Source organism: Bubalus bubalis, chromosome 11 (genome assembly GCF_019923935.1).
Source record: "Bubalus bubalis isolate 160015118507 breed Murrah chromosome 11, NDDB_SH_1, whole genome shotgun sequence".
In the NCBI taxonomy this organism is placed as follows: Eukaryota; Metazoa; Chordata; class Mammalia; order Artiodactyla; family Bovidae; genus Bubalus; species Bubalus bubalis.
The window spans coordinates 81,578,804-81,605,287 of NC_059167.1; the positions used below are offsets into that span (position 1 = coordinate 81,578,804).

The following is a 26,484-nucleotide window of genomic DNA, read 5'->3' on the forward strand; positions in this document are numbered from 1 at the left end:
TGGGAGTGGAGAGCTTGGGTGCAGGGGAGTTGGGGGCTGGAGGTGGCAGGGAGGAAAAGCGGAGGCTGCAGAAGGCATCACAGATGGCTGTGCGGTGGCTGGCACAGTGCCCACCGCCATGGATGCAAACACTCACGCGCACGCACACGCATACACTCATACACAAAAAAGGAAAGGGTGATCGAGGAATAAAATCAAAAGCAGGGAGAGAAGGGCACAGGGGCCCTGGGAACTGGGGGTGGGGAAGGCTCTAGGTCTATTTGAATCTGCTCCGGAAGTGGAAAAGGAGGAAAAAAAAAGAAACCACCACAGGCGCAGAGAGAAGAGAGCTCTCCCGGTACCCCACCCCACCCCCACCCCACCCCAGCCACCCCTCCTCCCTGGCATGGGATTCATGGGCACCAGCTGAGGACAGGGTGCCCTCCCTTTGCCTGCCATAAACATTGGCACCGAGGACCCAGACTCAGAAGGACACAACATTCCCAAAGAAAATAGTTTTCCTTTTAAGTTGCTTTGTAAAATATACATGTATCTGTTTTTTAAAAACATTGCACCCGTCTTGGTGTGAGGGCGAAAGCGAAGGAAAGAAGGTGACCGAGCCAGAAGGAGACAGCACAGATGGCTTGGTGGTGGTGTAGTGTGGTGAGTTGTGGGAGGACGAGAGGGGTCCGGCAGAGGTTGGGGGTGGGCGGGATGAGGACCCTGTTTTCCTCTCTTCGTTTTGCTGTGGATGAAGGAGAGAGAGAAAGAGAGAGAAAGGGGGTGGGGGGAGAAGCGAGACAGATGGCAGAGTGGAGAGGCAGCAGCCAGTGCCGGCACTGCCCAGCCTGGGCGGACCCAGCTCCCCCCTCTGCCAGCCTCCAAATGCCACCCTTCCCCCATCCTCCCTATCCCCATCCCCCCAGCTTGGCACTGATCTCGGAGAGAGAGGGAGGGAGGCTGGGCAAAGAGCATCTGTTCCCTCCATTCTCCCAGCTCCATCGGCTGCCAACCTAGGGCCATCGCCTGCCTCCATCACCCCTCCGCCCGCCTGCCTGCCCGCCTACCCACCCAATCCCAAATGGGTGCTGGATCAGGTGCCGAATCTGGCTGCCTCCTCGGGTATACCAGTCACTATGCATTGCTGTGTGTCTGCCACCGCTGCCTGGCACTCAAGGGGCCGTGTGTGTGTGTGTGCGCGCGCGCGCGTGCGTATGTGTACGCAGAAGTGAGTGTTATATGTGAGCCTCCTGGGCATGGGTGGGGGTTGGCACTGCGGTCGCCAGTCTAGTGTCCCACCCGAAGGACAGAGGGATGGGGTGGAAGGAGGGGAGAGGTTTGGGGCCTGGGCGAGCAGAAGCAGGTGCCTGAGTTGCTTCACGCTGCCTGCTTACAGGCATGGCCCTGCAGCTGCCACCCTTGTGCCTGTGGAGATGGAAGGAGGCAAATGGGGAGGGGGCAGTGGCGGGAGTCCTGGTGCTCTGGGAGGAAGGCTCGGTACCCAGGAGCCATTGGCATCACATCCGTCAGGCTGGCGCTCCGAGCGGGTGCCGCGGGAATGGGCCCCAGGAGGCAGAGAGGAGGGGCAGGGATGTTTCTGATGTTGCTGTCCATCTAGAGCTCAGCTCTGGGAACTGGTCGGACTGTGAGGTGGTTAGTCCTCTTCTAGCCTGGGAACGTGAAGTGGTGGAGGGAGAGGCCAGGCAAGTGCCCAGAGAGCTTCTAAGAGCCAAGAGGAGAGGTTGTGCCACCGCTCCCCAGGGAGACTCTTTGAGCTGGCAGGCCGGCCTTTTGTTGGGGCACCGAAGAGGCAAGGGGACCCGGCAGGAGGCGGGTGGGTGCTGGCAATGCCCAGGGAGCCTGGCACGGGCTCTGGTGTTGTGTGGAGCGGGGGAGGGTGGCAGTGCCTCTTGCCAATCTGGTTGAGAGGCTTGTTGTGCCAGGAGTGAGAAGGGAAGAGGCAAGATGTTGGGTGTGAGAGTGTGTGTGTGTGTGTGTGTGTGTGTGTGAGAGAGAGAGAGAGAGTTGTTTGGGAACACAGACTTTTTTCTGCCAGGACCTCCTTCCCGTTCCCTCTTAGGCATGGGGAGTAGAGCGACAGACGGAGAGAGGCGTGAGGACACAAAGGAGAAAGCACGCCATTGCCAAGACCCCAAGGAAGGAGGATGGAGAGGCTGGCAGTCCCGCCTGGCCCCCAGCCAGCTTCCTGCTAAAGATGGCCAGATCCTCTCGCCTGGTCTGTATATGTTACTCTGCGGGCGTGGCGGGGGAGGGAAGGGCTTGCTTGCTAGCCGGGGTCTGGAATGAGAAGGGCATCTTGCTGTGGATCCCATTTGGACGCTCCACTCTAACAAGTGAGATGTCTGGTCTTCTCCCTAGTGCCCTCCGCCCCTCCCCCCTCCCTCCACCCCAGCCCCGTTTCATCTCCATCACCACCTGGGTCCTACCGCTTGGCACCCAACCAACTAGATGCCGCCACACTTGGCAGCGCTGCACTGGCACGTGAACGGCATCCCAGACCCTGGCACTGCAGCAAACCCAAAGCCGCTGAACATGCTCACGACCGCCACTTGGTGGCAGGGAGAGGGGCGCACACGGGCGTGCCAGGTACTGGGTGGAGCCCTGCTGTGGGGCAGCACAAGGATGTCCTCCACTGTGGGGCTGGGTCTGAGCCCTCTAGTCAGCTTCGACTCCGCCTTCCTCCCAGCCAGACCCCCCTGCCTTCTACCCCCACCACCTCCAAGAAAGGGGTTGAGATGGTGCCACTATCCATATCTGAGCAGAATTCCAAGGGAAGCTAGAGCATGGAGGGATCAGGGCATGTTCAAGAGTCACAGCCAAGGCGCCAGGCTGGTGGACTCCACTCCTGTCTGGGGAGCAAGGACAGAAGAAAAAAAATCCTAAGAGGGCAAAATGAGATCCTAGAGAGAGGTCAGCCAGCTCTATTGTCACAAAGATGGTGCCAGAAGAGACTTGAAGGGAAAGACGAGAAAGAGGGAGGGGTCCTCAGGCCTTGCTGTTGGGTCGTGGGGTGGCTGGTGCCTGTGTGGATTTCGTTCTGCCCTCTGTGTGTGATTGGCTTATCTGTGGTTGAGTTGAACCGGTTCTTTCTCCCTTGCGATAAGGCCCATATTCAATAGCAGTCCTAGAAAGATGGAGAAGTGATCAAGGCCTAGAGTGGTGGAAAGGTGTAGGGAAGACAAAGGCACCTTGAACTTATCCTTCCAGAAAGACTACTCTGGGAGATTTTGTGTTTACAAATTTCTCCTTGGCTTCCCAGTTCAAGGTGGACAGATTTTTCTATTTTTGAAGTCCACTCTTGGAAGAGAGACAACAGATCAGCAGTGAGCCCTCTGGGGTAGAACGGAAGCTCTTAGGAGCAGAACCCAAGCATCAGTGGTAACAGAGACTGTCCCTACACCTCCAGATGCAGTGCCATCAGCAGTCCTGCTCAATTGGACTATGGGCCTCCATGCAGCAGGTTGGGCTTTCCTTGCTTCCAGGGTAGTCAGTGACTAGGAAGGTCTTCAAGTAGAAGAACTGGTGGCTCTGGATGATGTCATGGGAGCTTGGGTGGCTCTGATGAGGGCAGGACCTGCCCAGAGGCCAGTAAAGCCATTGCCCGGGCTGGGGGTATTCTGATTTCAACACCTCTGGAAGTGGATGCAGCTCCAGAAGGTGGTTTCCACAGCAGAGGAGAAAACAGGGAGGACTCAGCCAAGGGGGTGAGTGGGTGATGCCTGTAACTTTTTTCCTGTTCAAGAACAGCCACCAGGAGCAAAAGACACAGTCAGACTTCCAAATGTCAGGGTAATGAGGAAGACAATCTGAGGTGATGCTAGACCCTGTGGCAGCCCTGGGTGTAGCAGGGTTGAGCCTTGGATGCTGGAAAGTGGTGACAGGTCACAGATGTCTGTGGGGCTGAGCAATACACACCCGTCATTCTCAGACTTCAGAAAGCACAGTCGCTTCAGGCCTGCAGAGAGGTTATGCTGCAGGCTGGTTTAGTTGGTCCGCAGTGTGGTCTAGGAATGTGCATTTAAGACAAGCTCTCAGGTGACTGTGATGCAGAGGGACAAAACTCTTGAGAACACTGTCCTAAGAGATGGCAGTCACCTTAGAGGACAGTTAATCAGGTCTGGATTTCCCATGTCTTTTGCATCTTCCTTCATCCTCCCCAACCATATTTGTGTCCTTATGTGGTCATTGTGGTGGGATATACGTATTGTGGGTTGTGGGGAATGTGTGTTTTAGGTGTGGGCAGCAGGAGGAAAAGGAGAGATTATGAGGTCAAATCAGGTAGATTTAACTTGTGAAAACTAGGTTTCTCACTGATAGGCATTATTGCAGAAGAATCCCTCATGGGACGCTTTCAACCCCCAGGTTTGATGGTTGGCCGCCCTGTTTCTGAAACCTCACCACTGAGAACCCCTTAGGTTAGGAGTGTTGTCGGGAGATGGCTGTCTGCGGCATAGGCAATTGGGTGTGGACCGTGCAGCTCAGTACGGGCTGGGTCCTAGTTACGCTTCTTTCTGGAAGCAGGTGAAGGTCCCTGGAAGTGGAAGCAGGGCTTGGCAGAGGCCAGTGCTTAGTGAGCTGCAGCCAATGCTGCTGTTTGAGCACTTAGCGGGGCGGTCCTGGTTCGAGCACAGTGAGGGCAAGCTGGCAGAGAGAATATGCTGTGGGCTGGGATATCAGGGACGGCCTATAGATGTGGGCAGTGCTGAGCTCCTGCTGATGACTTGTTCCAGGCTTTTAGCCACTGTCTGTGTAAGAGTCTGTGTATGGCCAGGGTGGGTATGAGTCAATGCTGGTCACCTTTCCCCACCTCACTGTCTTTCTGGTCCACTGATAATCCACCTGCTTCCCTGCTAGTCTCTATCAGACACCTCTCCATGGCTGGGAGCTAAAGGAAGCATGAGGTTCAGACTGCTGACAGGGAATAATGCCGTTGAACCCTTGTGTCTCCTTTGTCTGAGGTTGTGGGGATTCTCTACACGAAGGAGAATGGTGGGGTGGGTCCTCACTCAATTGTATGTTCTTCTCAGAGTTTATGTCTTTCCCTGGGAGGCTTCCCCTGAGGATCACTTCCCATCTTGCTCTAAATTTAATGAGTGGTGGTCTAGGTCTTCTGCAGACATCCTCTCTGGGTTTTCTTTCATTTAATCTTTTCACGGTGTAGCCACGCTATAATGCTGTAACCCCTTGAGGCTGGGCCACTAGACTTTCTTATCGGAGCCAGAGCTTCGTTAGAATCAGGGCATTTCATCCTTACTCAATCCTCTAGGAATGACATCCTGAGGTCTTACAAGTTTCTTATTAGTTGCTCCCCAATACCTGGTCCTTCCTGTAACACAGGCTCCCAGCCTAGTTTATCCCTGTGTTTTCCCCGGAGTTTCTCTCTGGTTTCTCTTCTACCTCCCTCTTCCCAGCATCACACAGCAGAGGAGTTTAAGGTCCTCTCCATGGATTAGTGGTCAACATTTGGTCACTCCTCCTGATACTGGTTACATTTCTCTGTTTATAAGCTTTTCTGAATTAGTGTTGTGTGAAGAAAATGACTGTGTATTGGAGGGTGTTTCTACTGAACAGGAGGGCCGCTGGAGACTCATGGCCCTTGTGCCTGTAAGCCGTGCAGCCTCTCCTTGCTGGCATCCGTGTGTATCCATGCAGCTTTCTGCGTGGTTCTGATGCTGTTTCTGAAGGTGTGCTTGCTTGTTCTGTTGGTGCAGTTGCATTTGCAGCGTGCTGTATTTCAGGTGTATGTATCTATACAGGGGTGAATGATGAGATGATCGAGTGATCAGAGTGGCCAAGATTTGGGGATCAGTGATGTGGTCTAAAAGCCCTGAATATAGGGAAGGAACAAATAGAAGGAATTAAACAGGTGGGTGCCACTGTGCCAGGAGTAACTGGCTTTCTTGGTTCTTGCGTGTGCTTCTGTAAGTCTGTGCCAGGGGCCAGCAGGTCAGGGAAGAACAGCTCTCTTTCTGTGGTCCTTTGGCAGACTCTGGCCCATTTGCCCAACAAGTCTTCAGATTTTCTCATGTTCTACAGACTTTGATTTTTGCTCCTAGTTGAGAATTGGGTACCTTAAGCTATCTCCACATAGGCTCTGGCTTAGAGCAAAGACAGCTAAGATCACAATAAGTAGGATGGACCAGAATTTGGGTGCTTTAGGACTTATGTATGTCAGAAACCCTAGGCCTTTGCCCTAAGCCGTGGAAGACCAATCTTGGGAGCCATGATTCAGGCTCACTTTAGAGCTGGGGGGAGGGGGGGGGGCGGGTCCTACAGGATGCGGTGGAGGTACTGTGTCCACCACAGGAGTGGAGGTACAGTGCACGCAAGTTGGTTTACTGCTTCACAGAAGCTACACGTTTTAATCTGGGCAACTTGGCGTTCACCTGTAGCGTTCTTCATGGGGCCATGCCGACTCAGCCTCTCTCCACGGAACTACCCACTCATGTAATCTCCAGAGCATAAGTGGAGGACTTGTCTCGGGAAGGGGTTGGGGAGGAATGCTTCACGCCACTGGGAACGTGGAATGGCACCTTCCAGAAAGAAGCATGTTGATTGGCTTTAGTCAGCAGTTGGCCAGACTCTTGTGTCCCCAGATTACAGGATTCCTGGTAAGGACAGCTCTGTAGTCAGCTCCAGTTCACGACTGTGAATGGACATGGTGTCTCCGCACCAGGGAATCTGGGTGTAAGAGATTGTGTTGAAGAGCAAGAGGAGGATGAATCTGTGGCTATATTAACTCCTGGAGAAAATATTCATAGTTCAAACTAAAGCCAACCTACCCTGGCTGTAAATCCCTAAAACGCATGATACCACACCTCTAATCATGCCACACCAGCTGTTTGCCAGTGTGTTTTATAAAATATTTCCTCTTTTCCTTTTTTTTTCTTCTAATTTTTGTTTGTAACTTTTATACACAAATCACATTCCCAGAAAGCACAGAGTGAAAAAGCTTCTTTCCTTATATACATGCTGCTAAGAAAATAATTTTATACACAGAATTTCAACAGGAGAGAGCAAAGGATGGGCGGTGTGCATGAGAGATGCTGGGGTGGGGCAAGGTGGGGGCCGCAAGAGCAAGCCCGTGGTTGGGCAGTTTCACTCCTCTTGCCTGCATTTGTAACTGGCATATTTAGCATCATCAGGATAACTAATCCAGCCAACCCCTGATTTGCTAGAGTTGGAGCTTTTAATTTCAGAAATGAATGGGCCCGGAAGTGAGATTCACAGAACATATGGGGACTAGAGACCGAGCAGTTTTCCCTCCCCTCTCCCCTCCTGTCTTTTCTGCACTGCTTCAGCATGAATATGTTCGAGGAGTGACTGACAGACCACGAAATCTCAGTCCCAGGGCTGGCTGGATGAGCGGTGTGTATGTATGGAATGGTTAATGGTAGCAGAGCAGCCTGAAAGGAGCATGTGGAAGGAAACCACCTAGAAAGGGGAGGTCTTAGGGGCAAGGGTTGGAGGAGAAGCCATCTGGAGGACTGGAAAGTTTTTGCAGGCTTCTGCTAAATACCTGCTTCTCCACCCAGTGCCACTGCAGGTAGGCTTTGGGGTTGCCACAGTTACCACTTGATTCTTACAGAAAAACAAGGTTAAAGATGGTTAAAGGTTAAACCCTTCTTCTAGCTGGTTCCTCATCTGTTGGTTCCCTGGGGGATCTCACCCTATCAAAGATTGACCTTGAGCTTCAGTCATCTCCTTGCCCACCCAGCCCCTTGGATGTCATCGGCTCTATGCCCTATGAGCCTCATAGGGAGCACCTCCTTTGGGGGGGTACCCCCAGAAGCTTCTGGTTCCTGGAGGTAGATGTGGCTGGAGGAAGCTGGAAGCCAGGGCAGAGGATAGGGTTGGGGCGGGGGGGAAGAACACAGATGGAGAGGAAGGGTCCCCACAAACAAAAAAGTTCAAGAAGTGCCAGAAATGTGAAGGGGGCACCAGGAAGGCAACAGAAGAGTTTTGTGAAAGAAGTGAATGAGAGTAGATGGAGGCAACTACATGCCTAACTGCCCAGTCCAGTCCACCCTTTCCTCCTGAGATGGCCAAGCCACTGTGAGTGACACTGACTTTTCTAACCCGCAGCTGAGAATGAGGGGATGTTACCTGTCCTGAGAAAATACTCAGTTCAGGGGGCAAGGATGGGTCTCTCCCAGCTTCCAGGTTAAAGGTGGTTAAAGGTTAAACCTTTAACATTTTCCCCATTACCAGCTTGTGGCTGGGCACAGTATGGGGCAGGGCTGTACCGCTGGCAGTCTCCAGGACCGCTGTACCCAAGCAAGGACTAAAGCCATTGATCTTCCAGAGACAAGGTGGTTCAAAGAAACCCTTAAAATGGGGTGGGGTGGGGAGTGACACAAACAGGAAAAAAAAAACACTTGTTTGATGGGAGAGTTTTCAGGCTTTTTTTTTTTTTTTTTCTGTTTTCCAAGTTTGTCATTAGTTCATTCCTCTGGTCTGGTCTCTTCATCTCTCCCACATGAGAGTTCGTGCTCTCTCTCTTTTTTTTTGGTTGTGTGTGTGTTTCAGTTTTTTTCAAAAGAACTTTGGATTTGCCGTTGGTGGGCAGCGCCGGTCCCGGAGGCTGGATCCCCATGTGGCAGGGCTGGGACAAGGGGCAGGCCCACGGCTGCTGAGAGGATCTCTGTGTTTAAAGCCTTTGAGAATAAGTTAACTGCAGTTCCCAGGGTGCAGGGTGGGGGTTGGCAGAGGGGTTCCTGGTGCCGGCTTCGTCTAGAGTCCAGGCCGCAGGGGCTCCCCTGTCAGGTGAGGAGGGAGGGCTGTGAGGAGAGTAAGCCGGAGCACTTCTCCCTGCTCACCTCCAGTTTGGTTAGAGTTTCGTGGGCTCCCTGCCCATCTCAGGCTTCATCCTTGGGAGCCAGCTGAGTATTTGGGAAGAGTTTGTGAGCCGTATGGTACTCTAGCCGAGGAGGGTAGGAAGAAGGGGAAGTGGCAAAGTTTATTTTCCTTTCCCCTTCTTTGTCTTGGGTTTTCTTGTTTTCCTTTCTTTTTTTCTTTCTTTTGGCGTTTTCTCAGTCAGTGGAACAGCATGAGATAACATGTATTTGCATGGTTATAGGCGTTAAGGGGTGACTGGGAATTCAGTAGGAAAGAGGCTGTAGGAAGATGAAACCAAGGAGAGATTTTGTGCCTGGTGGGCAGGCAGACCTTAATGGATAGTCAAGATGGGAAGATGGGTGTGTGCGCCCATGGAGACCAAGGGGCAAGAATTTGCGAAGGATCGGCGTGTCAGTGGGGGTGGGGGAGGAGGCAGGATTCTGCTGGAGGTGAGGTGTGAAGCCCACTGGGGGTGGGAACGGAGATTCTCGTGAGGTGGGCGGGGCCGGGGGGTGAAGGATTTGCGCTCCCCACACACCCCTTGGAGGAAGAGAAGGAGACCTAAGGCCCACCCTTCCCCCACATCTTGGTTTATCTGTTTATAAAGCTAGAAGTGTAGAGGTAGTAGTCGTTTTGGGGTTGGAGTCCGTGTGAGGTAATCTTGCTTCCTCTTTGGCAAAAGCCACCGCAGCCGTGGCGGCAGTGGCAGCGTTGGTGGCCGTGCCAGGTGGGCCCCCCGGGGGCGGGGCCGCCTTGCGCCTGTGGGCCGAGGAGCGCAGGTGCGAGGCTAGGGCCTCTCGCCCACTCAGCAGCACCTCACATGCCAGGCAGTGGTAGGTACAGACGGGCACCCGCAGCGGGGCGGGCATGGAGCCCCCAGAGCCCCGCCCAAAGAAGCAGAAGGATCTCTGGTGAGCAGTGGCCAGGGCCTCCCCGTCAAACGCCATCTTGCACTGGCGGCACAGGTAGCGGTGGGTCACATCCACGGTGGAGATGCCAGGGCTGCCCGTCAGCAGCTCATCAGCCTCCCCAGCCTCCCCCTCCCTGGAAGCAGGCAGTTCGGGTGGCTTCAGAGGCGCTGTGGCTGTGGGCTCGTGCGCCTGGGGCGGTGGCTGGAGGAGTGCGTTGGGGAGCAGTCCGATGAGGGTCTGAGGTATCACCGGGTTCATGGGGAACAGCCCCTTCTTCATGCCATAGAGCTGTTGGAAGTAGGCTCCCGGCAGCTGGGGGCCAAAGACCGCTGGCGGTGTGGCACCCCCTGCAGGAGGCAATGGGAAGGGCAGGAACTGGCCCCCCAACAGGGCTGGGACAGTAGCCTTCAATGCTTTGAGGTTCTTGAGGGCGTCAGCGGAGGAGTTGGTGGGGGCTGCGACTGGCTTTCGCTCACCAGAGACCTTGTCCCCAGAGGGTTCAGGAGGTGGGCCCGGGGCAGAGTCAGTGGTGCCTGCTGGAGAGGGCTTGGTTTGGTCAGGAACTGGTCTCTGAGGTAAAGGGCAGCCTGGGCTAGTGGTCTGGACCACTGTGGTAGCAGGTAGGACCGAAGTGGCAAGGCCAAGGAGGCCTGAGGAGGCTGCAGGGCCTAGGAAGATGAAGAGTGACGATCAGCCACCTCCCAGCACCACCATCCTGCCTGCTGGAGATGACCTCCTGCACATTCACGCCTTCCACCACCTAGCCTCCATGCTCCCTTCCCTCCCGCACCAGTAGGAAACACAGGGAGGCCCAGGAGGAGACTGGAGGCAGAGGAGTCAGGAAGGAAAAGGAAGGACACCCCATTAGAGGGAGATGCCCTCTGAATCCCAGCTCCTCCCAAGCTCTCACTCACCTGAACTGAAAGGAGCTAGGCTGCCCAGTGGGGGCTGGGCCAGAGTTGGGCCAGACAAGAGGACCGGGGCCAGGCGAGGCAGGGCCGGGGCAGCCCCGAGGGGCACAGAGGCAGGTGCAGTGGCGGGCGGAGCCTTGGGAGCCGGGGGTGCCTCAGGTGCCGGTGCCAAGTCGTAACACTTGCTTTCACTCTTCAGCTGGGCTCGGACTGCCTCCTTAAGCTTGGCCAGGTGCTGGCGGGAAAAGAGATGGCCTCGGCAGGAGACATAGAAGTCATATTTGACGTCACAGTAGGGGCAGTCAGTGCGCTGGGCTGCCAAGGGGCTCTCACTGCTGCCCCCAGCCCCACCAACTGCTGCCCCTTGGAGCTTGGCCTTCTTCTCCTTGGCACGAGCATTCTGGAACCAGACCTGGATGACTCTCTTGGGCAGCCCGATCTCCTCACCCAGCACCTCGCACTCCTGCATGGTTGGGGTGCGGTAGGCTTCATAGCAGGCTTTCATGATCTTCAGCTGCAGGCTGCTCATCTGGGTCCTATAGCGCCGCTGCCCCATCCCATCTGGAACTCCACCTCCACCTCCTGGGCCCCCACTGGCCCCTCCAGCCCCAGGGGACTCTGGTTCGGCCAGACTGGAAGCTGACGAATCACTTAAATCCCCTGCTGATGGACTGCAGGCCTCACTCTCTGGAGAAGCTTTTGATGGCTCCTCCGGGCCCTCGTCCTCACAGGGTGGAGGGGGAGCTGGGAGAGGTAGAGGTGGCTCTGGTGTCAGAGTGGGGGGCTCTTTCCCAGGTGGCAGGAAAGGCAGGGGCCCAGCAGCCGGGGTGACCGTGGGGTAGGGAAGAGCAGGTGCATCCCTCTTAGGGGCCTCCCTCCCAGCCCCATCATCTGCTTTGCCCAGCAAGAGGTTGAACTTGGGGAAGGGTGCAGGGCTGGGTGTAATGGGGGGCTTGACTGCCGGATTGGGCACTCCCCCAGGGGTGCTTCGAAACTGGCCCTTCCGCTCCCGGGCCCTGGTGTTCTGGAACCAGACCTGCACCACTCGCTTCTTGAGCCCCACCTCCTCAGAGATGCAGTCGAGCATCTTGCGTGTGGGATTGGAGTCCTGCATGTACCAGCGGTACAGGATCTCCAGCTGCTCGGGCAGGATGGTGGTACGCAGGCGCTTATCCCTGGGGGGCTCGCCCTCCCCACCCACCCCTGGTTCACTGCCCGTTGGGGACAGGCTACCGTCCTCGTGCTTCCGTTTGAGGGGTGGCACTGGCGGAGTGCCTGCCACCAGGGGGTTTCGTTCCCCAAACACAAGCATGGGCAGGTCTAGGAGGTGGGGGGCAGCGCTGGGCTGCACAGGTGACAGGAAGTGGAGCCGGCGGTGGTTGGCCAGGAGGTCCTGGTTGGGGAAAGACAGGGTGCACTGGTCACAGGTATGGACTGGGGAAGGCGAGGGAGGGGCCCTGCCTTCGGGCTCTTTGCCCTCTGGCTTTGTGGCCTCTGCCTGGCCCAGCTCCTCCCTGTCTGGGGGTTCTGGTGGTGGGCCCTCAGGCCCTGCTGGGGGCTCCGGGCCCTGTTCCTCCTCTGCATCATCCTCTGCCTCTTCCTCTTCTTCCCCTCTTTCTGCCTCTTCCTCCTCCTCGTCAGCAGGCTGGTCGTCATAGCATTTCTTGAGGTGCCGCACCAAGTCAAAAACACAAGAGAAGGTCGCATGGCAGCGCCTGCAGCCGGAGGCTCCCCCGGTGCCTCCTCCACTGGGCGCAGGCCCACCATCGCTGGCATTTTTACGAGCTTTCTGGCGGGCGTTCTGGAACCATACCACCACCACGCGGCTAGCCAGGCCCAAGAGGCTTGCGAGCCGCTCCACCTCGCCGTCCTTGGGGTAGGCGCTGGTCTCAAAGAAAGACTGCAGGGCTTGGGTCTGAAACTCTGTGAACTTGGTTCTGGAGAAGCGGCGGCCTGCAGGCACCAGGGGAGGAAGATTCCCTCTGGCGCTTTCATCCTCCTCTGGGGGCCAGCGTCCTCCAGCCCGACCTCGCTCCTCAGGAGGACGGGCCCCCCCTACCTCAGGCTCTGGGATCAGGAAAGGTGGGCCCAGTTGGGGAGCAGGGGAATCCAGGGGCCCATCAGGTGGTTTGGGGGACTCTGCAGGGGGCGGGTAGAGGCTATCATAGCTCTTTCGAAACTGAGCAGCGTATCGGCTCAGGGCCTCGAAGGGCAGAAAGCGGCGGTGCACGTGCTCCTCGTGAGTCTTGAGGATAAGCATATTGGAGAAGAGTTTCCCACAGGCCCTGCAGGCCAACTTGTCCCCGCCCCCCAGGGCCTCTGGGGGGGGCGGGGTCGGGGGTGGGGGCCCAGTCTGCTTTCCTTCGTTGTACTGGATCACCAGCTCAAACCCGAAGTTTTCTAGAAGGGCTTTGGCTGCGGTGCGGGCGGCCTCGTTGGGCGTTGGGTGCAGGGGTGAGGGGGGCCCTGCCTCAGCCCCCTCTTCTGTTGTAGGGGGCCGCTCCCACTCTTGCTCGGCCAGCTCAGCCTTCGGAGGCGGGGGTGGGGGAGGAGGGGCGGCCGCCGGCAGGGACAGCAGGGGTGCAGGCCCAGCCAGTGCTAGCTTGGGCCCTACCTTGAGGTCGTGGAGGTAGAAGGGCAGGAGCAGCTGCTGCTGCTGGAGCTTAAGCAGTGACTCGGGCATGAGAGGGAAGGGGGGCAGGACTGGGGGGGTGAAGAGTGGGGCTGGGAATCGGTGCAGGTCCAAGGGAGGTGGGGGAGGGGACAGGAAGGGCAGTCCAGATAGGAAGCCACCAGGCTCAGGGCCTTTCTTCTCAGGGCCTGCCTCCCCCTCAGTCTCGCCTTCCTTGGGCTCTTCTGGGCCTCGCTCTGGCCCCTCGGCCTTGGCATCGGTCTTGGCTCCCCTGGAGCGAGTTTGGTGCAGGACGGAGCGCATGTGGATCTCCAGGGTGGAGCTCTGGTTGTAGGAGACCCGGCAGACTGTGCACTTGAAGGGCTTGTCTGTGGCGGCAGCAGTGGCAGGCGTGGTGCCAGCTTCTCGTGCTGGGCCAGAGGGGTCAATGGCGGCCTTCTTCATCTTGTGCAGGTGGGAGACCGAGTTATAATGGACCAGGAGAATGTTCTTCTGCGTGAAGGACTCCTTACACACAGTGCACTTGTAGGGCCGAGCAGGGTCGAGGAACTTGTCCAGGGCAAAGTTGGTGGTCTTCCGATAGGTCAGAGGATGCCGAGAGTCAGCCGGAGCAGGCTCTGCAGGGCGGGGCTCCCCACCAGCCCCCTCTTCCTCCTCAGCCATGGCAGGTGGAGGCGCTACTTCCTCAGCTTGGGCATCAGGACGAGGGGCTGGAGACTGGGCTGGAGATGGGGGCTGGTCAGGGCTTCCCGTGGGCTTGTCTGGGGCCTCGACTGAGGGTGGGGGAGGCTCGGGAAGAGGATCGGAACTGGCTTCTGGGGTCAGGTGAGGGCCTTCTAGGGGAGAGAGAAGGGGTTGCAGTGAGAAGGGAACCATTTCTGAGTCAGACCCCACCCACTTAACATCTAGGGTAACTCCTCCTAGCTTCGGGCTTCCCAGGTGGCGCTAGTGGTAAAGAACCCACCTGCTAGTGCAGGAAACATAAGAGACGTGGGTTCAGTCCCTGGGTTGGGAAGATCCTCTGGAGGAGGGCATGGCAACCCACTCCAGTAGTCTTGCCTGGAGAATCCCCATGGACAGAGGAGCCCGGCGGGCTACAGTCCACGGGGTCACAGAGAGTTGGACACGACTGAAGGGTCTTAGCACACATGGTCCTTGCCTCAGTTGTCTTCAGATCTACTTCGTTCAAGGACCCCAGGTCCCCTTTCCTGCCACCTTGGGAGATCTGCCATCCAATCCTTACCTGCGGCTTGGGCTCTGCTGGGCACAGGCTCAGGTGCGGGAGAGGGGGGCTCTGGGCCATCCCCCAGAGGGCTTAGAGCAGGCCCGGGCAGCACTTTGGTCGTCAAGGTCATCTCTACAGTTGTGGCCTGAGATGGAAGACAGGTCAGTGACGTCCCCCCACTGGCCCTCTACTCCAGAACCCCCGGCTCCACACCTGGTCGTGCCCAGCCTAGCTCTGGGCTCCTCTAATTTCCCACCTAACCCCTGGCTGCGGCCTCTACTGTCCTACAGCCTCAGTCGTGCCTGCAGTGGAAGCCAACTCCTCGTACGCCTCAGTGGTGCTTCCTCCCCAGCGAGCAGAGGCTGCTGGACAGGTTCAGCCCCCAGGTTGCCTCCAGCTCTCAACTCCTGTCAGATCCCCACAGAGCCACTTCCTTCAGCACACACTCCCAGCCACACAGCTGCTGGCCCCCGCCCCCTGGACTCACCACGAGCAGCAGCCTCTCCACACACTCGGGCACCACGTTGTGGAGGTGGCTGAGGTGGAAGTGCAGGGCAGACCGGCCCACCAGCTGCTCCTGGCATAGCGGGCACCGGAACGTGGGCTGCACCGCGTGCTGGGAGAGCGCGTGAGCCCTCACCTGCTCGGACTCCGGGCTCAGGAAGCTGCAGAATGGGCAGCAGAATGCCTGGGGGCACACGGGCGGGGTGTCAGGGATGGGAGGGCCCCACCACCTCTGGGCCCTGGGGTTTGTGGATGTGGCTGGGTCCCCCCACTCCTGATGGAGGAGGAGCCCCAGTCCTGAAAGCTGACTCCGCCCTCGCTTTTCTCCGACGGGAACAAAGGCCCAGGCAGAACTGCTCTCGCCTGCCTTCCTCAGCCTGCCCTCCGCTCCGGTCTCCTTCATTCCGGTTCCTCTTGCTCCCTGTCTCTGCTGCCTGCTCAGGTCTCCAGCCGACACAGGGCCCTGTCCCTACCCCTCTGGTTTAGTTTTCTTTTCTTACCTGCCCCTGCCCTGCCTGTATCTCCTCCGTGAAATGGCCCCCTTTCCCTCTGGCACTTCCTGGACCCCACAGGCTCCCTGCCCGCTCTGCCTCTCTGAGGAGCGGGGCTCCCTACCTGTCTGCTCAGAAGCCGCCTCATTCTCCCTCAGAGACTCAGCAGCTCCCACATTCTCCGCCTGCCTTTTTCTCCCCTTTCCTTTTTAATGTAAACAAACACGACAGCTCCCCCAGTGGCCCAGGAGAATTCTGGCCTGGCTTGGCTGGCACATTCCTGCCCACACCTCCAGAGGGTGGGGCGGGGAGGCCCCTCTGCTTCCGCCTTCGTCACCTGACTGCCTGATCTCCAGCCTGCATTTCTGTCTTCCTGGCTCACTTCCTCCCCTTGCCAGTGCCATTGGTCCAGGACCGCAGGTGAGGGAGGGAATGGCCAGAATGGAAGGGTATCCAGATGCTCAGCCTAATGCACTCAGGCCTGGGAGCGGACATCTCGAAGTCAGGATGCAAGGGAGCTGAGGACATACGCCGTTACTGCAGTGTCTGCAGTCGTAACACACACGGGGTGTGCGGTCCAGTTTGGAGAGCTGGGAGGCAGGGGTGGCACCTCAGGACCAGAGGCTGGGGATCCCCCCAGAGTCAACCTAAATTACCCTTGGGTCCTGCCTAGGTAGGCATCCAGACTGGCAGAGCTTGCTGTCCGGCTCACCTGGGTCAATGGGTTAGTTCCTCTGCCCAAGGAAGGAGGTGCCAGGGCAGCGCCACCCAGGGCTCTCAAGGAGGTGAACTTCACGTCTCATCTTTCTGCTCCCAACAGAAATAAAGAACTGGGCAGCAGCTAATGTTTTATTTTTGCCTTTCTCTTTTCATTTCTTTCTTTCCTCCCTCCATCTACTTCCAGTCTTTCCTCCCCTCAATACAGTTTCTTTTGTCACCTTTCCCTCAAATTCCCACCATCGCTTCCTGTTTGTTATCTCCCTTGTGCTCCACCCCTCAGGGTCAACTGTGCTCACATCTGTAACCAGACCTAGGTGCAGAACTGTATTCAGAGTGACATGAGTCACAAGCATGACAAAATTAAGTCTACCTTTGGTCTGAAATCCCTTGTCTGTAAAGATCTACAGTTCAGCCTTTAGAGTGTGAGCAGATCTCAGTAAAATCAGAGCCCCCCCAGCTCTTCCCCGTTACCCCATTTCTGACCGTGGTCTGGTTGGCACTGTCTCCAGGAGGGCCAGTCTTGTTCTCTGCCTCTTCAGAAACTGAAGATGAAAAGAGAGATTCAGAGACTGTGACAGCCCTCCCTCTTCCTTTCACAGACCCCGGGCCCTTAAGATGGTCTGATGTGTAGCGCAGGGCTTGCAAGGTAGAGGGTGGGCCCTGGAGAAAGGGCGAAAGAGCAGAAAACTACAGAACTGCACTCATGCAGGGAGCAGGGCTTGGCAGGGCTGACCCCAGGCTGGTGGGATGGCCAGAGGGCGGAAGCACCCAGCTCTCTGTGGCTCTGCCTCCCTTCCCTCTGATGAGCCATTTCTTTTGATCATGGTAGCTCCTTCTGGACAGGAGGCCTTGCTGGGTGTCTGGATTACCAAGAGGTTCCATGAGCACCTCAGAATGTATGAGAATTGTGGGGCGGGTGTTGGGGGGTGGTGAGGAAGACAAGGGATGGAGGGAAAAATGGACCAGATGAGCAACTCACCCAACTGTTCTGTCTTATTCTGGGCATCTTTCTCAGGGGTGGGTGGCCCAGCTAAGAGGGTGACAGGAGTCTTCCCTGTGTAGGATGAAGGGAGAGTCAATTTAAAAGGATGAAGCACTACAGAAGGGAAGAAAAAGGGCAGAGGAAGCAGGACAAGCGGCCAGGCAATGAAGGAGAAAATGGGTAGATAAATCAGTAGGCAGGAGAAGACAAAAAGCTGCCGAAAAGAAATACAGAGAATGAGGGGCAAAATTACAGTGTTAAGACTGGTTACTGTTGTTTTAGTCGCTAAGTTGTAGCCTATTCTTTTGTGACCCCCTTGAACTGTTGCTTGCCAGACTCCTCTGTCCATGGGATTTCCCAAGCAAGAATACTGGAGTGGATTGCCATTTCCTTCTGCAGGGCCCAAGAAATCTTTGTGAGTCTAGCCTGGACACTTAAAGACGAGGGAACAAGCCCAGCAGTAGACAGGAACAAGACCAAACTCAGCTCCCTGTCTTGACTGATCCTGGGAGCAAGGGAGCCCAGAAATGTAGTGAGAGGCACCAAAGTGGGGAGGTGAGGTTGAAGGGAAGCAGCTGTGGTGAGTAGGAGGCGGCAGGTCTGGCTGGGAAAGGAGATTACCACTCAAGCAAGAATTGACAGATGTGTAGGAATTTATTTTCGGTGGCGGCCTAATTAAAGTGTTAAAGTTCCTTAACTCCATTCAGCCCTGCGCCAGAATCGTTAGCTATTGATCTGGGCCCCTCCGGCACTTAACTCCAGCCAGCGTATTGGCAATTCAATTAGCACCAGTCAATGCTGCCTGTGCCCTCACCCTCACCCACCGCCGGCCCCTGCAAAGCCCAGACGCCTGTGCCCACATCTCATAGTCCCTTTCAGGCTCTTCTGCACTGCCTGGATCAGTGGTACCTGGCAGGCTGTTCCCAGTCTCTCTGGTACAACCTCAGCTGCCTAAGGGGGGCCCTTAAGCTCAGCCTTGGGGCTGAAGAGCTCCTCGGAGACAGGAGGAGGCTGGGGAGCTCATCAAGAGCATCCCATCCTGCTGCCTTCGGGCCATACCCCTGGCTCCCACCTCCTTCTGACAAGTCCTGGCCCAGCCCAAAGCTGTCTATTGTTTTTCTGTTCTTCTCCCTCCTCCTTTCCAACCAGCTCCTGCCACCCCCCCCCACCCTCAACCCCGCCAGCACTGCCAGCACACAGGTCACTACTCAAGACTCACTGGGTGGTTCCTTCTCACCTCCCTCCCTGCTCTATTTCTCCACCCCGCAAAATCTCTGCTCTTCTCTTCCTTCTCCTCCAATAGCCTCTTGTCCCCACTTCCCTCGGCTGCCCCAGTGTTCCTGAAAGCCAGTTTCAGCACCCTTCACGGCACCTTTCCACTTGCTCTGGACTGCACACAGACCCGTTTCTCATCCCTGCGCCACTCTCTCCTGGGCCCCCCGCTCCCGCCCGGGCTGCCCTTCCCTTCCTCTCCTGTCCCCTCTTCCTTACCGTGAGGCCGGAGCTGCCCATGGCTGAAGCTCAGGATGCTCTGAAGAGCCGGGAGCCCCTCGTCAGCCGCGGGGCCGCTCTGTAGCAGCTGCAGGCGCCGCTGGGCCTGGGCGTCGCGGTGGGCAGGTGCCCGCAGGTGCTGCAGCACCGCGAGGCGGGAGGGCGTCTCCCAGGCACACAGCAGGCAGCGGAACAGCCCCAGTTCCGGCCCCGCGGTCGCGGTCCCCTCCATCTCCAGCAGCAACTGAAAGCACAGAAAGAGGCTGCTCAGGCCCAGAAGGACGGATGCCCCCAAGTCCAGGGGGCTCCTTTGCTTCCCCCAGGGGAGCCTGACCAGCAGCAGCACCCCCACGTCCCTTCCTCCCTCTTGAGCCCTTTTCTTTCCTTTGGTCCCCTTACTGTGACTGCTTTTGCTCCTCCGCCTCCCTTTCTTCCTCCCACCAATCCTGGATTTCCTCCTAGTTGTACAAATAGAATCGGTTCTGTCTTCTTGAACTTCCGGTGACGAGATGGACTGAGCAGACATGAGAACCCTCCTCCCTAGTCCCAAACACCAGAAAAGCTGAATAAAGTACTGGAGTCACCTGGTCACAATCCACCATCCTTGTTCTCTTTCTCCACATCTGACTCCAAATAGCTTTCACCCTGGTGCCCGAGCCTTTCTTCTCCAATTCCGCTCCCCTGGGTTTTTATCACTTTCTCACTCTGCATCTCCTCATTCCATCCCAGTTCCCTTTTCCTCCTCTCTCTCCCCCAGGCTCTGCACAGTGTCCTTCGGATTCCAGACCTTCCTGTCCCACTCTCACCTTATAGATCTGGCTGTTCTCTTCGTGGGCTGCCCCCCGGGCATGCAGCTGCATCTTCTCCTTGCTGTTGGACTCAAAGTCACAGATGTTGCAGCGCAGGTGCAAGGTGGGGACAGAGCCATAAGGAGCCCCATCTCCCAGAGGCACTGGAGAGGGGGTGCCCATGGCCCCACCCCCCTCCCTCAGGTGGGCTGCCAGCTGGTACTTCTGAGCATGTTTGTCGGTCTTGAGGTGGAGTTGGAAGTTGGCCTTGAGCTGGGTGCCATAGCAGCAGAGCTTGCAGCGGTGGGTGTCACCGGCCACCTCCTTCCACTCGGCCTCCGGGAGGCTCCGGCCCATGCTGCAGTGGTAGAGCAGCAGCTCCAGGCTGTCTGTGCTGAAGGCCTGGCACACCAGGCAGCGGAACACCTTCAGGGACGGGCTGTCGTCTGGGGGCGGCGAGGTGGGCAGCCCGTCAGACAAGGCTCCCAGGAGCTGACTTTGAGGCAGGTGGGTGTCTGGGGAAGGGCTTCCAGGGGCTAGGGAACAGAGACAGGTTAGTGACCCTGGGAAGGAATGGGGCAGGATTAGCTTGCTGTGTGGCAATGGAGGGGTGGGTGCTGAGGGAGCTGGCATTAAGTAAGGGCGGGGGTGCTGGCCCTCAGGAGAAAGCAGGGAACCAAGTTTGGCTCTGGGGAAGGGAAAAGAGGAGAGCACCCAGGAAGCTTACCAGGTGCAGGGAACTTGCGGGCAGGCGCTCCGAGGTGGTGGAAGCCATTGAGAAGCAGCTGGGCTTCCAGGGGCTTGTCTGGCCTCAGCCCGGGGCCAGGCAAGGGAGCCTGAGGCTGCCCTAGGGCCTGCGGTCCAAAGTACTGAAAGAGGTCAGGGGGGGTGGCAGGGGCAGCCCCCGCCTGGGGAGGGGGGCTGGGCCCCACCAGCCCGGGCGGCAGGCCCAGCGGCAGCCCCTGGTGGAGCATGAGGACGTTCTGCAGGTGCTTCTCAGAGGTCATGTGGATGCGCAGGTTGCGGGAGATGTTGGTCTCGTAGCTGCACACCTTGCACTGCCACGATGACTTGGTCTTGGGCTCCTTGTCCCCTGCAGGGGTCGGGACCACGGCTTCCTGGGGGCTCCCCTGGCCTCCGGGCCCAGCCTGGAAGCCCTGCAGGTTGGCCAGGTGCTTGTCAGACTGCATGTGGATGCTGAGGTTGCCCTTGGTGGTGGTGGAGTAGTTGCAGACCTCGCAGCGGTAGGGCTTGTAGCCGCAGTTGTAGCTCTCTCCCCGGGCGAGGCGGGGGTGTGCGCCCCCTGCAGTACAGTAGCTGCAGTGACTGTTGCTCTCAGGGTGCTTCTCCCGCATGTGCACATCCAGGGTCTGCTGGTACTTGTAGTGCCAGTTGCACTTGGGACACTTGAGCGTCTTGCAAGAGTTGCGTGAGTGCAGCAGAGACATGTGGCTGGACAGGCTGAGGCCCTGGAAGGCTGACGGGGCCAGGCTGTAGTCATCGGCCAGGCGATAGGGCTGGGTCGGGTCGCCAGGGTCTTCAGGGGAGCCCCCCAGGGCAGGGAGAGTGCCCCCCTCCTTGGAGGCGGGTGAGCTTTGGTTGAGTGGGGGGCAGAGCCCGCCATCTTCCTCATGCCCCTCGGGGAACCAGTCTGGCCCCGCCTCGCCTGCCAGTGTTGGTGATTCTTTGGCTTGGGTTGGGCTGGGGTCCCAGGTGGCTGGAGTGGTCTCGGGAGAGGGTGGGCTAAGGGCCGTGACTTCTTCCATGGGCGGGACAGGCGCCTGGGCTTCTGCCGCAGGGGGCCCGTTCTTGGTCTGGGCTGCATTGGCTTCCGCGTTCACGGTGCTGCTGTTGTCAAGGGGTCTCTCTAAAGGGCGAGCAGGCGGTTTTGGTTCCAGGAAGCTCAGCAGGGCCATGCAGGCCTCGTCCCCCTCCTGGAGCACGGCTGGGTTGCCTAGCAGGCCCTGGTGCTGAGCAGCGGTTAGCTTCGCCCCGTGAGACCGTGTGTGACCCACAAAGGCCTGGGGCCTGCTGAACCCCAGGCGGCACAGGAGGCACAGCCAGAAGAGTGCCCTGGGGTCTCCTCCCCTGCTCCCCGTGGGGCCATCTTTGGGATCTCCGGGTGGGTTTGGAGCCAGCTGGTAGCTCCAGAAGGCTCCGTCCCTTCCCTCACAGGTGGCCGGAGATGGCGCTGAGGTATCGTGGGACAGAATTTGGTCAGAAGAGCTAAAGCCTTGGATTGGGTCAAAGCCATGTTGGACGTGAAGGGCAGTGAGGTGTACAGGGGGCAGGTGGGCAAGGAGGGGCAGGCTGGACTCTTGCTTGACGCCTGCCTCACCCCAGGGGAAGCCCTTTGGTAATGGGAGCTCACTGTCACCTCCCGGGAACAGCTTGGCCACTAGGCAGGCCTCACCTCCAGTTGTGAAGAATAAGTGGTCACTCAGGTCCACAGGAGGGAGCTCTCCCTCCTCCTCCTCCTGCTCCTTGTCCTCGTCCACCCCCAGGTCCTTTGGTGGGAAGCCACCACAGCCAGGCTCCTCCTGGGGCTCCCCTATCTCCTTTGGTGGGACAAGGCCACAGCCTGACTCCAGGGGCTGCCCCCCTGCCTCCGAGGACCTCATGCTCTCAGAGGGGGAGGGGGCATCAGGGGGATCTTTGGTGACAGGATCAGAAGGGGTGCTGGGGGAGGAGGTGTCCAGAGGCAGGGACGGGGCATCATGTCCAGGGGAGGGTGTGGTGCCAGTGACAGAGGACAGGTTAAGGGTGGCCATGGCAGACGGAGGAGAGCTGGGGGTTCATTTCAGCGTGACAGCCAGGACCCTGTGGGGGAGACATGGAGAGAGCGGAGCAGTGAGGTGGCAGGAGAGACACTCAGCCAGGCGGCTGATTCTCCCGATACTCCAGGCCCACCCACTTCCCTCGGCACCATTCAAGTACCCATTGCCAACCTGAAGCTTCATTAGTGTCTAACAGACTTCAGACTCAACATGTCCAAAGTCAGAACTCTACTTCTGCCCAGAACTTGTTCATCTCCATCTCTCCTATCTCAAAAATTGGTAGCACATTTATCTGGTTGCTTATGCTAAAAACCCAAAGTTTCCTCTCACCCCTGCCCACAGGCAGGCCATTCGACAGTAACCTCTCAAGTGAGCTCAGTCCTCCATTCATCCTCCCCACGAGCACCACCTTGGCCAAAGCCACAACTGTCTCTTTCCTAAACTAGTGCAAGAGACTCCACGTTGGCCTCCATTTCCACTACAGCCCCTCCTTCCACTCAGAATGACCTTTCATTTAATTATTTAATTCTTAATTATGAAAAATGCCAAACATAAAGATAGACCAAATATAAGGAATCCCTTTGTTTTTACTGATCACCCAGCTTCAACAGTCTTCAAACTTGGGCCAATGTGGGTTTTTTTAAATTAATTAATTTATTTGGCTGCATCAGCTCTTAGCTGCTGCATGCAGGATCTAGTTCCCTGACCAGGGATCGAAGCTGGGCCCCCTGCATTGGGAGTGCACAGTCTTAGCCACTGGACCACCAGGGAAGTCCCTGTTTTTTGTTTTTTAACTGAAATATAGTTGATTTATAATGTTGAGTCAATCTCTGATATACAGCAAAGTTACCCAGCTATATACATATATACATTCTTTTATATTCTCTTCCTTTATGGTTTATCACAGGATACTGAATATAGTTCCCTGTGCTATACATTAGGGTCTTGTTAACTCGGGGCCAGTCTTGTTTCATCTGTATCATCAGGCACTTCCCCTTTCCCTGTATTGTTTGAAAGCAAAATTCAGACATTATAATCACCTTTCAAAATGTAAACCATACTATATTCTTAGAACCCATCAGTGATTTCTCACTGCAAAGTGAATAAAACCCAAACTCCACTCCCTGATCTACAAAAAGGCCTGTTTGATCTGGCATCTGCCTACTTCCCGCACATCTTTAATACTCTCCACCCCACCTGGCTGGCCAGCGCCAGCCCACTGACGCTCTTCGTTCCTCAAACACAGCAAGCTCATCCCACCTTAGCAGCGGCCGGAGCTGTTGGCTCTGCCTGCAGTGCTCTTCCCCCAGTCTCTGCCCAGCGGCTCCTTGTCATGTCTGCTTAACAGCGCCTCTTCCAACAGGCCTCCCCTCTCTACAGACGCTAACACAGCCTGGGGGGTATGTTTTCTCCAGAGATCTATCACTACCTGATATTTCCTGGTTTCTTTATTTTTCCCTTCTAGAAACTAAATTCCATGAGAGCAGAAACTCTGCTTTATTGATTGTTCCATCATGGGTACCAAGAAAGATGCCTGCCACATATCCATACGTATCTGTTGAGTAGATGAACTCTGGAAAAGACCCTCAGATTTTCTACACCCCGAAGAGGTAATTTCCCTAAGTCAAGATCCTCTTGCCAGAGAGGCCACAGTGAATTTCCTCTGGCCCACAGACCCCATGCTACTCTCAGATGCCTTCCAGATCCATCTCTGGTCACAGGTGGGAGCTTCTTGGCCAGTTGAAAGACAAACGCTTGTCTGAGATAATCATCCTCCCCAGAGATTAAAACAAAAAAAGTAACAGTAATAATATTAAGCTGTCAAGGTACATATACTATGGTCCCCGCACTGCAACCTTCTTTTATGGGTGACCAAGAAAGAGAGGCTGAATGAGCTGCTGACTGTCACGAAATTCCAAAGTGAAACTAGAAAAGGACTGGTGGGGCGCAGAGCTAGACCCCAAAGCTGTGGCCTGGGCTCCACCCTCTACTGGGACTGGCCCTCAGACAGAGTACGGGCAAAATGAGCCTCCAAGTCTAGAAACCAGGATTCCTGAGCTCCCTCCAGCTGATTAAAACTACGCAGCCCTGCATGCTGCTCCCAAACTTTTTAATCTTGGTTCCCCACCTCTAACTCACCAGTTTCCCACGCCTCACCTTCCCATACCTCTTTCAGTGTCCCATGTGTCCTAACTCCTCTTCAGTTTGTAATATCAGCAGGTCCCTAATGATTAAACCTTTAGTGCTCAGGCCAGAGTGTTTCCAGAAAGTGGTGGGGCTGCTGGGGCTTCTCCCTGCTTGGACCACGTCTTACCCTCACCTTCAGATTCCTTGATTTGGAATGGGTCCTCCATCTGGCCCCAGTCAGCCTGGAAGCCTCCATTCCCACTTTCCTCCTCCTCCTGGGGGACCAGCCAGGCGTGAAGTCAGAGTAGGAGCCATTAAGGAGCTCCGCGTGGGGCTGGCTCCGCATGCTAATGAAAATTCAAATCAGCACCTGGGCCAAGGATGGGGGGTTGGGGGTGCTGGAGAGCTAACAGGGAAGTAAAGGAATTGGAAGGTGGTGGGGGGTGTTATCTTAGATAACCAGAAAGCAGAGGCCCTGAATTTGTGGGATACAGGCATTCCTCCTATGGAATTGTTGGGGAGCAGGGGGATGTGGGGGATACATGTGCTGGACTGGAGGGCCTGATATTCCACTGTCACCCCCATAATGGGGGCTCACCTGCTAGGAAAAGCTGAGGCTTGGCAAAAGACGCTGAGGGCTGAACATGGTGGGTGCCGTGTCCCTGCTGGCCCACCTCACGTCCATCAGCAACTTCTCCCTAGCCCCAGACTCACAAACTCTATATCACACTGCAGAGGAGGGCTACGAGGGCCTAAGCCCCAAATCCTCTCTCCAAGCTTCTACTTCCCAGAAGAAAGACAGCTCATTCCTAGCTAGAAACTAAAGGAGCTTAGCTTTGGGCTAGCTAGTGGGTGAGACCTGGATCAGTGGAGGGAGGGTAGGTCTGCAGCTGTTTAAAATTGCAAATCTCTTCCCCACCTCCCCCTCCTCCTCAACAGGAAAGAATTTCAATTGCAAATTTATCTCTGCCTCAGTGCATCTCCGCACCCCCACCTTCTTCTCTGTGCTTCTCCCATCACCCACTATTTATTACAAACCTTTAACTGCAGCAATTATTTTTTTTCACTTTTTCCCCTCCTTCCATTTTCCTCCGCCTCAATCCTTTCTTCTGCCCCGCTCTGAATCTGTGACCCTTTCTTTGCCCTGCCTATCTTGACCTCAGTTTTCACCTCCTTCTGGAGATGTTGTTCAGTCTCTAAGTCGTGTCCAACTCTCTGCGAGCCCATGGACCGTAGCATGGAACCACATAACAGGTCCCTACTCACCACCCCCAGGACCAGAGTCCTGTTCTCCCTCAGACCACGGACATCCCTGCTGTGGTTCCAGGCTTTCCTTAAGAGCCTCTCCTCTCCCTCAGGGTACATCTTAGCTGTGGGGCTAGGGAGAAGGCAAGCCCTCAAAGGTCTTGGCATTCCTGTGTGTGGAGGACGGAAGGAGGAAGAGGGCAAATCAGGTGCAGGGTGGAAGTGGGGGCAGTCAAAAGGAAGGACCTGGGTAGAGGCGAGGGCCGGGGGCCCTGAGGAGAGGGGTTAGGGGAGACAGAGCAGGCGGTGGCGGCAGTGTGATTAGAGCAGAGATTGATGTGAAGGGGCGCCACAGACGGCAGAGAGAGTCAATAAAACGAGAGGATCACATTAGAGGCGACAGAGAGAGCTTTAAATTACAAGGCTGCTGCCACCGAGGGGGATGGGAGGAGGCAGGCCTGGAGCCAAGGGAGGGTGGAGAGTTCTGAGGGTGTAGTCATCCCCGGAGATGAATCTTCCAGCTCCAAAATGGCCCTCAGTCTCCAGAGCTCCCTCGCTGCCCCTCCATTCCATCTCCTTCCCTAACGCTTCCTTCCCTCTCAGGGTGGGGAGAGAGGGGAAGATGGAGAGGAAGCTGTGGGAGACAGAAGAGATTGGTTTTGGTATTGCCTCTCTCTTCCTCGGTGCAGACCCCACTCCCTGGCTGTTCCTCAAGGTGAGCAGGAAAGGATGGAGGGCTGCTTTCAAATTTCATAGCCGGGTGGGGGGGTGGCGCTGCTAGCTGCCCCATCACGAGAATCTCTGAACAGATATTCCTCAACGGGAGGAGGGCCGAGAAGCAC

At 56.5% G+C, this 26,484-nt stretch overlaps 2 protein-coding genes across 6 annotated transcripts in view; one reads left to right on the forward strand and one right to left on the reverse strand.

The window, feature by feature from the left end:
• Positions 1-2,040: 2,040 nt before the first annotated feature.
• The window catches only part of THTPA (thiamine triphosphatase), a 42,281-nt gene continuing 17,837 nt past the window's right edge, over positions 2,041-26,484 (forward strand). The window contains exon 1 of the mRNA XM_044925325.2: positions 2,041-2,215. Within this exon, the coding sequence (XP_044781260.1) occupies positions 2,062-2,215 (154 nt within the window). The 5' untranslated portion in view covers positions 2,041-2,061. The remainder of the gene's footprint in view (positions 2,216-26,484) is intronic.
• The window catches only part of ZFHX2 (zinc finger homeobox 2), a 30,522-nt gene continuing 10,965 nt past the window's right edge, over positions 6,928-26,484 (reverse strand). For 2 of the 5 annotated variants that reach the window (XM_006065740.3, XM_006065742.3), the window contains exons 2-10: positions 20,221-22,313; positions 19,512-20,029; positions 18,706-18,949; positions 17,212-17,286; positions 16,716-16,774; positions 15,005-15,205; positions 14,536-14,662; positions 10,664-14,128; positions 6,928-10,417 (exon numbers count right to left, since the gene is read on the reverse strand). In XM_006065740.3, the coding sequence (XP_006065802.3) occupies positions 9,438-10,417; positions 10,664-14,128; positions 14,536-14,662; positions 15,005-15,205; positions 16,716-16,774; positions 17,212-17,286; positions 18,706-18,949; positions 19,512-20,029; positions 20,221-22,264 (7,713 nt within the window). In that variant the 5' untranslated portion in view covers positions 22,265-22,313 and the 3' untranslated portion in view covers positions 6,928-9,437. Of the gene's footprint in view, positions 10,418-10,663; positions 14,129-14,535; positions 14,663-15,004; positions 15,206-16,715; positions 16,775-17,211; positions 17,287-18,705; positions 18,950-19,511; positions 20,030-20,220; positions 22,314-24,590; positions 24,745-24,995; positions 25,324-26,484 lie in introns of those variants that run through there. The other 3 variants (XM_044925324.1, XM_006065745.3, XM_006065744.3) reach the window with 3 other exon arrangements.